General features: G+C 31.7%; 1 protein-coding gene across 2 annotated transcripts; it reads right to left on the reverse strand.

Annotated features, from left to right (window-relative positions):
* Positions 1–5,264: 5,264 nt before the first annotated feature.
* On the reverse strand, positions 5,265–8,223 carry LOC112758106 (DET1- and DDB1-associated protein 1). 2 transcript variants are annotated; one of them, XM_025806688.3, is made up of 5 exons: positions 7,998–8,223; positions 7,111–7,362; positions 6,339–6,399; positions 5,795–5,856; positions 5,265–5,682 (listed from the first exon to the last, which is right to left on the reverse strand). In XM_025806688.3, exons 2-5 carry the CDS (start codon positions 7,192–7,194, stop codon positions 5,608–5,610), a joined length of 282 nt encoding a protein of 93 aa, XP_025662473.1. In that variant the 5' UTR covers positions 7,195–7,362; positions 7,998–8,223; the 3' UTR covers positions 5,265–5,607. The 2 variants fall into 2 exon arrangements, with proteins under 2 accessions (XP_025662473.1, XP_025662472.1); XM_025806687.3 differs by having other exon boundaries at positions 5,265–5,715.
* Positions 8,224–9,931: the final 1,708 nt, after the last annotated feature.

Genomic DNA, 9,931 nt, shown 5'->3' on the forward strand with positions numbered 1-9,931 from the left:
TAATACTGTATTAATTCTTTACACATGATCCAATGTTTAATTTTTATTTATTTAATAATGTGCTTATCTTTTACATAGATCCCGTTTGAACATTATCACGTGTGGGTCTTTTGATTTGAGGCAGAAGCAGATTCAGACATGCATTATTGTTTTCGGAGAATCGGAAATTTAAAATTTATTTTGTCTTCGATCTTTTTTTTGCTACAAAATAGTCCCAAAAATTTTAGTTTGTTTTAAAGAAAAGTCTAGGGGGCTAACAATTTTATTGAATTTTGGCCAGCATGTAACCAACAGAGAAAAGTGAGTCATTAGATGAAATCTCATACCAATCTCACACCATTAAATCATCATTCATGGCTACCAATAACAAAAATTACTTGTCCCCTAGCATTGCTCTTGTTTTAAAATCGTCCTTTTTATCAAATTTTTAATTTTTACTTCAAAAATACCCCTAATTATAAAAACAAAACAAAAACGTTGAATAAGGGAAAAACGGGAAAGGGGAGAAGGGGGAAGGGATTCGCAGGGGGAACGGGGAAGGATATCGCTGCTCCAATCCGCCGCCGTTGCTCGTCGTCATTCGGGTGGCTGGATCTCGCCGCTACTCCTCTGGGCTCGGCGGAGGTGCTCGATGGCGGTGGGTTCTGGTTCGAGGCAAGAACAGGAGAAGGCTTCAGTGGTGAGCCGAGGGAGGAGAAGATGTCGAAGGGATTCGCGGGGGGAAGGATCTCACCGCTCCAATCCGCCGCTGCTCGTCGTCATTTGGTGACTGGATCTCGCCGCTGCTCCTCTGGGCTCGGCGGAGGTGCTCGATGGTGGTGGGTTCTGGTTCGAGGCAAGAACAGGGGAAGGCTTCGGTGGTGAGCCGAGGGAGGAGAAGAGGTCGAAGGGATTCGGGTGCTCGCCGGCTTTTGCTTCTGCTTCCATTCTTCTTCTGCTTCTACTTTTATTCTGCTTTTGTTTCTATATGTTGTTGATTTTTTATTATTATTGCTTCTGGTTGCTTCTACTTCTGATTTATTATATTGTTTCATTGCTGTTGTTGTTGTTGTTGTTCTTCTCCTACTTTTGTTTCTGTTCTTGTTCCTGCTTCTGCTTGATTCTATTGTTGCTTCATTGTTGTTGTTGTTGTCCTGCTCATAGTTTTGCTTGATTACATTGTTGATTTAATTTATTGTTGTTGTTGCTTCTGGTTCTGGTTCTACTTCTGCTTTTGTTTCGCCTTGTGCTTGTGTTTGATTTTGGGAAAGAAGGGGAATGGGCATTTTAATCCGAAGGATGATTTTAAGACTAAGTTAAATCTTAGAGACTATTTTATAGTGAAAAAAAGGTCGAAAACAAAATAAAATTTCACCTTCTACGTTAGGGATCAAAATCATACTTAACCCTTATTATTTTTATGCTTAATAGCCTTTTATATCTATAAGTGCCCTTTGATTTTGTTTATGAACGAAATATTTTCTTTTGTAAAAAAGAAAAACTCTTCTTTACACAAATTTATAAAGAAAATTGAATATACATTTAGTGTTTAAAGTATAGAATAATTTTTTGGTGACTAAAGTATAGAATAATTTGTATTACTTTTTTTGAATGATAATTACAAATTTCAATTTATCTTTTTAATTATTCTTCTAATATTTTAAACAGTAAATATTTAAATATATGGTATTTTTAAAAATATAAAAAGATAAAAATTCAAAAGTCTTTTTATATAAAAGTGAAGAGAATCATATTCTTAATATTTTTATCTTTTATTTTGCTCTTAGAATTTTATTTTAACTATAAATTCAGTACTAGAAAGATCTAAGTGCTAACAAAAAAATATATGAAAGATGTTACGACAAAATAGCTATTAAATTATTTGAAAATACGATAAAAATAATCAATAAATATTATATTTTTATAAATGACAAAAAAATTTCATATTTAACAAACAACTTATGCATTTGATTCAAATTTTTGTGACAATATTTGAATAAATATTTAAAAAGTGCATAAAAAAATTCGGGGCAAAATTTGTTCTCTAAATTTTTTTTTTAAATATGATCATTCATAATTATCTTTCTTAAAATAAATTTACTTGAGATAAAATTACCAAAATTTAAGGATAAACATTTTTTACTTTTCTAATAATACTTACAAAATCTTGTATCAAAATATGACCTCTAAAATATTTTTAAAAAATATATATTTCATATCTAGTCTTTTTTGTCACATTTTTAAATATTTCGAAAGTTTATTTGTGATTAATATTTTTTGAAATTATTTTTATCAATGATGTAAACTTTCAAATATCATTTTGATAGTTTACTCTATATTTTTTATGATTATTTATTAAAGAAACCAACTAAGTGCAAAATATACCAGGCCTTATGGTTAAGGAGAGCCATTCTCCTAATAATAAAATAACTATATTTCTTGGTAGTTGTTTTATTTTCCAAAAATGAAGTTCCTAGGGAAAAAATAAAGCTCAAAAATAAAGAATTCGTTTTAAATGCTTTTATCACATATTTTTTTTTAGTGTTCTTTTTTTTTGTCTTACCGGTATTTTATTATTTATTTTGTTTAACATTAAGTGGATGGTAAATTTAGAATTCTGAACTAACTCTGTAAAAACTAAAAAGTATGTGAATACTAGAAAGTTGATCATAAGAAATTTGTTTAATTTGGGAAATCCATAAGTATAAAATTTAAAAAACAAATAATTATAAATAAAAAAAATCTAGGGATTGCTGTTGTATAATAAAAGGACAACGTTTTTTTTTTTTTTTTTTTGTTATGGTAAACAACAAGTATTCTTCGTTTATTGGACTTAGTTCTTTTCATGGCGGTAATATGTATTCCATGATAAGACTAACTTTTCTGTTAAGAATATTTTCAATCGATAGGACTAATAAAAAGGACAAGCTGAATTTCTTTTTTTTCTTTCCTATCCGTGATCATATCGTTCTTTTTTTTTCTTTTTTTTTTTTTCTAATTTACATAGGGAAATTGAAGAGCAATTTAAGAGAAAAGTCTGCGTGATTCGTGCCCTGTCTAAATTATTTTAAAAAAAAGTAGAACATGTCTTAAATAATATATCAGTCCAAACATTGCAAGACAACATCTAAATATGTAAATGAAGATTTAAATTCATTTTGCGACGATTGGAAAAAAATCGCGGTTAATAGTAAAACATAGCACAGCTATTATTTTTCCGTTGTACTAACTACTAACTGCTATAATATATTAATATGTCAATTTTATAAGTTGTAACCGTCACTAAATATTAAATTAATAGTTGTATCGCTTCTTTCTGTTATACATCAATCATCGCTATTATTTATTTTGTGGTGATTTTTTTAACCGCCGCAAAAATACTGACGTTATATGCCGGGAATTTGTTGTAGTCTATATAGACATCAAAAAAGAAAAAAGAAAAACAAAAAGTACATAGCATGCTCACAAAATTTTGAAAAGGAGAAGCGATGATGGCGGCCATCTCTTGCTTATGTCTTCTTCCTCTCTATTTTGACCTTTGAGGCTTTGACCATCTGTTTTGTTCTTCCAAGTTCCAACACATAATCATAAGTGTTTTATTTATTTTTTTATGCAAAGTACTTATTTAACTACCATAATAGTATATAATACAATGCATCTATGGATGTGTAAGGAATTGATTATGACCGCCAAACAAAGATTATGCGTCAACTGGTTTCAAAATCATTTTTCAGCTTCACCAAATCATTATATTTTTTTTTCCTATTTGGTTTAACCAATCAGGTGAGAAGAAGACTGATAGAACACTCAATTAGGAAAGTAGATGAAATAGAAGATAGATAAGGGTAAAAAACAGAGGAAGACTTAAGAATACTATTTATAAAGTGGTCAAACGAGATCTACATGTAAACGGTCTCTCTGTAAACATGATACATAACAGAACTTAATGACATTGTTTAATTCATGTAACCGATTCCACCTAGTGGGACAAAGCTTTGTTGTTGTTGTTTGTTTCCTATTTGGTTTAACCAGTGATCATGTATATTATTCATTTATTCATTCAAAACGCTTTTGGGAAAATTTGTGAGAACTTATATATTTCATTGTATAGTTAAAGTTTGGTACGAATATCGTGGTCTCCGAATATCATTATTAGAGTATCGCCCTTTTTTTTGGACTAGAAAAGTCAATTTTCTACCTATGACACAGAAATCATACCCCTCTTGGATCTGTTTACGCTTTCAATTTTAAAGAGTTTTGGGCCTCCAAAACCCTTTTAAAAGCCAATTCAAGGTTTTTTTTGTCGTGGCCAATTCAAGGTTTAAAAGAGGATAAGTTTCCTGTCCAAAAAAAAAAGAAGATAAGTTTCATGACAAAAAAAAAAGAGAGGATAAGTTTCCCTTAAATGGAGCTCAGATTCGCGACGGATTAGTCTTCAACCTGTCGGGTTGGGGGATACCGTTTGGGTAAAACCAAAAAAAAAAAAAAAGACCCCAAAAATCCCATACCAGAAAAAATTAAAAGTTAAAAGTCATGGTTTTCTTTTTGAGATGTCATGAAACTATCCATTCCAAAAACTTAAGTTGATAATAAAAAACAATATAAACTGTTATATTTCTAACACTCCTCTTTAAACAAAAACCTCTTTTATGTTTGTATAGATTTTTTTTTTTATCTGTTTTGTGCTATTTTTTTACTTTTGGAATTTACCAAGAATTGAACTCTAAACCTTTTGGACATAAAATTCTAATATCATATCATGAAATCACTCATACTAAAAGTTTAAATTGATAGAAAGAAGTAATATAAATAGTTATATCTCTAACATGAGATATGTTGAAGTTAAGTTTTTTTTTGGTGAGTTTATACCATTATTGTTGCTACCTAGAAAAGATTTTGAAATACTCGGAAGTTAAATTTATATGATTATTGTTGCTACTTAGAAAAGATTTTAATTTTAATAGGACAAAATAAAATATTTAAGACAAAAATACAAAATTTTAAATTTTAGAAGCCAAATTATATCTGAGCTCAATCATTAAATGCTAAAACAGTACTTTATCTTTATATTAATATATTAACCATACATGGAAATCTATCTCTTTAATGAACAATTATTAATTTAGTAAACAAAGTTCGTTTATTTGTATAAAATGGAGTAGAAAAAAGAGTTTATATAAATCCTATTTTAGTACCACAAGTCCACAACTCAAACAAATAACTAGATAGATGTTTCTAAATTCTCATGGTTCTATAAATAGATAAACCTTTCGAAGGAAGGAATGTGCATAAAAAGTTATCATATAAAATAAAAAATAAAGAATGTGGCACAAGATTAGGATGCATACTTACTGCAAATCCTCAAAATCCTGAATCAAAGCTTCTGCCTCTTTCTAACTTATGTGGACATTGGACAAGCATATGGCACAAAATCTACAATGAAATTCATAATCACTATTTCACTTCATTCACTGAACAATTTTGATGGGGCTAACCAACTCTATACTTGAAAAGATAGTTTACAACACCAAACATGCCAAAGTCTTCTTAGTTACACAACGGCATATCTGACTTCTGAAAGAGTTGTTCACAAACCATATTCACCATTTGTTGGTCAAATAAAATTTTTCAAGTTGAAACCCTTGGTTGTTTGGATCCATGCTCCGGTATGAGGTTATCGGATGCGGCTCTTTTGGGTGTCAACTGCGATGGTGATGGTAAGGCTATTAGATCAATCTGCAGTGATGTGTGAATGTAGGTATTGCATAACTTAAATGTGCCAAAATGTAAGAAGTGTTTAACTTTCAAGACTAACCTTCTCCTCTGCACGCCGGTAGATTTCTCTTAGAAGGATATTTTTGTGTTCGGTATTTATCACTGTTAGGATAAATTTCAACTGATTAGCAAACCCTCAAGGGAAAAAGAAGAAAACTGTCATTGAGCCTGACAGCAAATGTTGAATGGAATCTATGTTAAGATTACCAAAGTCTTTAGTTTAGCTAAACTAAGGGAGCTCAGGTATACTTGAATTCTAAAACTCAACTCATGAACTTGATTTGAGAACTAAACTTTTGTTGTAAATGTTTACGAGTTAACTCTAGAGTTTGAATTTTGATAACCTTGACCTATGTCAAAACAAACTGATGGGAAGCTCTTGGTGACTATTAGTTGGTCATAAATATGGATATGAGAGGAGTAAAGGAAGAGATTTAGGATTCTTAGCAACCTCAACCAACAATTTCATAGCAATGAAAAGTCATATGACTTCCTCTTAAAGCATGATTGAGAAATACTATAGACAGATCATCAACCAAATAGATACAGCAAAACATTAGTACATGAGTTAGTAGATTCACTACCTTGATCGGCTGGTGGTACGTCCCTGTTGTGAATAGAATGGTAAGTGGCCGGTGCCATTTTCTGAAGAAAAAACAATATATCCTCTTCAGAAAGCAAACTGATAATATGCTTGGGTGATTGATAATATGATTGATTGCTTATACACAAAAACAGTGCAGCTGCTTTAAAAGTTCTAATGCAACTTGGTTTAGTCCTGGCTTAGCGAGAAAAGGATGTAAATAAAACAAGGACCAATTCAAAATCTTTATATTAAAAACCATATTTGTTGTATTCAGGCATTCATATTCAATAAATGGGGATCTTCCTCCAAGGCGATGCTGCCTATAACAGCAATGCTGAACAGTCCACCTCGGGACAACAACAAAATGAATTGTGGATATCCAAGTTAGTCAAGACTCATTATAATAATCCAAATTTCAAAAGGTAAGTCCCACTAGTGAAACAAACTTGAGACCAAAAACATGGCAATGTAATTTATCTTACAATTCTCTACCAAGTTCCAACATCAACATTTCAGAACTATTCTCTTCAAATGTGCAATTCGGTTAACCCAGAAGAAAGTCTTTTATGAAGATAAATAGTTAACAGTTAAAATTTAAATTAGATGAAGAACAAGGAAATTGGCTGGTCAACAAAAAAAGGGAAGTTCTCTTTTCATAACAAAATCTGAAGATCAAACTCAAACACAGCAAGTTTTCATAGTTGATGGAATGAATTCAACCAGTGATCTCAAATACTTAAATTCACTTTGAAATAAATAAAAGGACTTACAGAAGATCTAGAAGGATCTGAAGTTCGAAGCTGGCTAAAGTTGTGAGGATCATAAGATGGCCAATTACCAAGGACAGAATCCATGAGGCAGAGGCTGCAACAAACTTCTGATAGATGAAAGAGAAGACGACAACAAAAAATCCTCCCTAGAAGGAACCAGTTGCAAGTAGAGGCTTGAATTTCATGGATAATTGAGTTTTCATGGCTTGAACAACACCAAATTCTCCTAACTCAACAATCCTACATTGTCAGCTGCAAAAAGATTATATTTTCAGCTGCTGAGAGGTTGCAATTTATTAAAATAATAAACGGATAAGTGGAATTTTCATTGCAGAGCCTGAAACTGAATCGATGAATTTGAACAGAAACATATGCAGCAATCTCCTAAAGTTGGAGAGATATTGAAATCCCAGATAATATAAAGTTTATCAAACACAAGAGTTCACCTAAACTCATAAATCCTGGGTAAATCAGACTCATAAACTCGTTCTAGGGACCTAAACTCATAAAAGAGTATACCAAGAGTTTGATAACCTTGCCAAATTATAAGTAAATCACACTTGAATCTTCTCAATGCATGAAAATTGACAAAAATCCACACTTCAATCTTTCTCAAAAAGGAACTTTAGGTTCCAATAAGCAACATGAACTAATAAACAAATAATCAACAAAAATCCAATCATTTCCAAAACAATCAGAAGCAAAAGCCACAAAAGAATGCAAAAAACTCAATACATGATTTCCAATTCCAGTATAAAGGGATTCCAAAGTCCAAATACATCATTCAGCTACAGTGCCAAACTTCGATTATCTACGATTCCCAAACTTCAGTTACATTGCCAAACTTGTCAGTGTTTAATAATAAAAATAATAATAAAAAGAATAACCTTTAAGAAAATTGGAAGAGTGTGAAATTGGAACCGCGATCTGAGATATGAGGTGAGATCTCTCTGGAATGTGCTGAAATTGGTTGTGAGCGGAAAAAGGTGGTTGCTGAGAATAGAAAGTTGAGGGAACCACCATTTATATAGTTGTCTCGTTTGAGTCCAATGGAGAGAACAGAGAAGAGAAGAAAGCTTCATGTCACGGAAATTACAACATTGTCCATTTCAGGGGATACGTGTCAAAAAGGTACCATTAAGTTTTTCATTTATTATTCTGTTTCTATTTCTATGTGCTGATGCTACTGGAGTCTGGATAGCTTGTATTTGTATTTTATTTATGAGTAAATACTCAATCCGACTCATGACAATTACCTCCAAAGAATAATAAGTTTCTTAAGAAAAAAAAACACTCAATTCGGTCTCTGATTTTTTTTTATTGATTAGTCCACGTGCTAAAAAAATAACATTAACTTTTTTTTGATACATAAATCTCGTTGACCTTTTGAAATAATTGTCAAAAATTGGATTAAATTTTTTTTGTCAAGAATCTCATTATCTTTTAAAGTAATTGTCAGGAACTATTTGAATTTTTTTCTTTATTTTATTTATCTTTTTTAAATTTTAAACCTTACTTCAATCCACATTTCTATTTTTAATACGGAAGAATTCTATATTATAAGCGAATATTATAATTTTTAGTCAATAATAATTTATTCTTATATTTATTAAAAATAATTTAATAGTTATACTAGTTAAATAATAATAAAAATATTAAAATTGATTATCTGAACAATTTTTCTTTAATATATACAAGTTAAATTTCAGATATTACTAAAAATATTTTTGAATTATTTATTTTTTAATAAAATAATTTTAAAATATTTAAAACACGTACAAAATAACTAAATATGAAAAAATATATTTATTAATGGATTTATTAATCAAAAATTATTTTTATATGAAATATACATTAGTGTATTTGCTCAATATTGAAGAAGGAAGTATTTTATGCTGTTGTGAGTATTAAGTTCAACATGCTAAAAGGCGTGGTACCAAGTCTGTCAGATGCGTGGCAGTTTTCCAGCAACACGAAAGAGGCGTGGTGACGTAGCGGGCAGGCACGGATGGCAACACGCAGCGGGCGTGTTGCCTCAACACGGGGATGTTGCAGGTGGTATGCATGCAGAGGACAGTCTCCTCCTGATAACCAGTGACTCATTAAAACTCTATAAATTGAATTGGTGGAATGCATTATGTGAAGTGTGTGTGTTATATGATGCAAAGTGTGTGTTATACTGAGAAAGAAGAAAATAGGCTGAAGAAGAGGGGTAAAATAAAAAGCTAATCTTGTGTTGTGATGTGAAGAGTGTGTGTGTGTTATACTGAGAGTTATGATTTAGGTGTGTTTAAAGAAAAAAAATTATATAAAAAAAATTATTAGTTTGTGGTTATTAAAAATGGTACGTAATTATACGACCACCAAAAACTATAACCAGATTCTGGTACAAAATATTGCTCACTCTCCTCAACATATCGTTCTCCATGCTTTGACAGAGACCGTTCTAAAGTTCTATCAAGGTCATGGTGCATGGAACCACAAATGAAAACGGATTCTGACATATAAACCTCACTTTTTCATGAGTATTCCGTATAATCTCACCGTTGCGATACACTACCAAGTTTGCGGTACCCTCAAATACACTAACAACACAATCAAAGAACACTCTTCCTCGCAACGAAAATGGTACCGAACTTTGCCTTATATAGAGGGGAGCACTCAACACGCTCCTCCCTTCCCTCCCCCCCTCCCCACACGTGTTGATTCATCAGCCAATGACAGTTTGTCCGGTGTAACTCCCTCCCCCCCCCCTCTCGTGCTGACTCAGCATGCTCCCATGTGCTGCAGTCCCATGCAACCAGACTTCGCCACGTGAAAA

Source organism: Arachis hypogaea, chromosome 16 (assembly GCF_003086295.3).
Source record: "Arachis hypogaea cultivar Tifrunner chromosome 16, arahy.Tifrunner.gnm2.J5K5, whole genome shotgun sequence".
Lineage (NCBI taxonomy): Eukaryota > Viridiplantae > Streptophyta > Magnoliopsida > Fabales > Fabaceae > Arachis > Arachis hypogaea.

Bases quoted from the DNA above. Each gene is read 5' to 3' on its own strand.
- LOC112758106 (XM_025806687.3), bottom strand. From the start codon at position 7,194: ATGGATTCTGTCCTTGGTAATTGGCCATCTTATGATCCTCACAACTTT. The intron at 6,400-7,110 runs GTAAGTCCTTTT...TTTTTTCTTCAG, and splicing joins CAGATCCTTCTAGATCTTCT to AAAATGGCACCGGCCACTTA. The intron at 5,857-6,338 runs GTAGTGAATCTA...TTATCCTAACAG, and splicing joins CGTACCACCAGCCGATCAAG to TGATAAATACCGAACACAAA.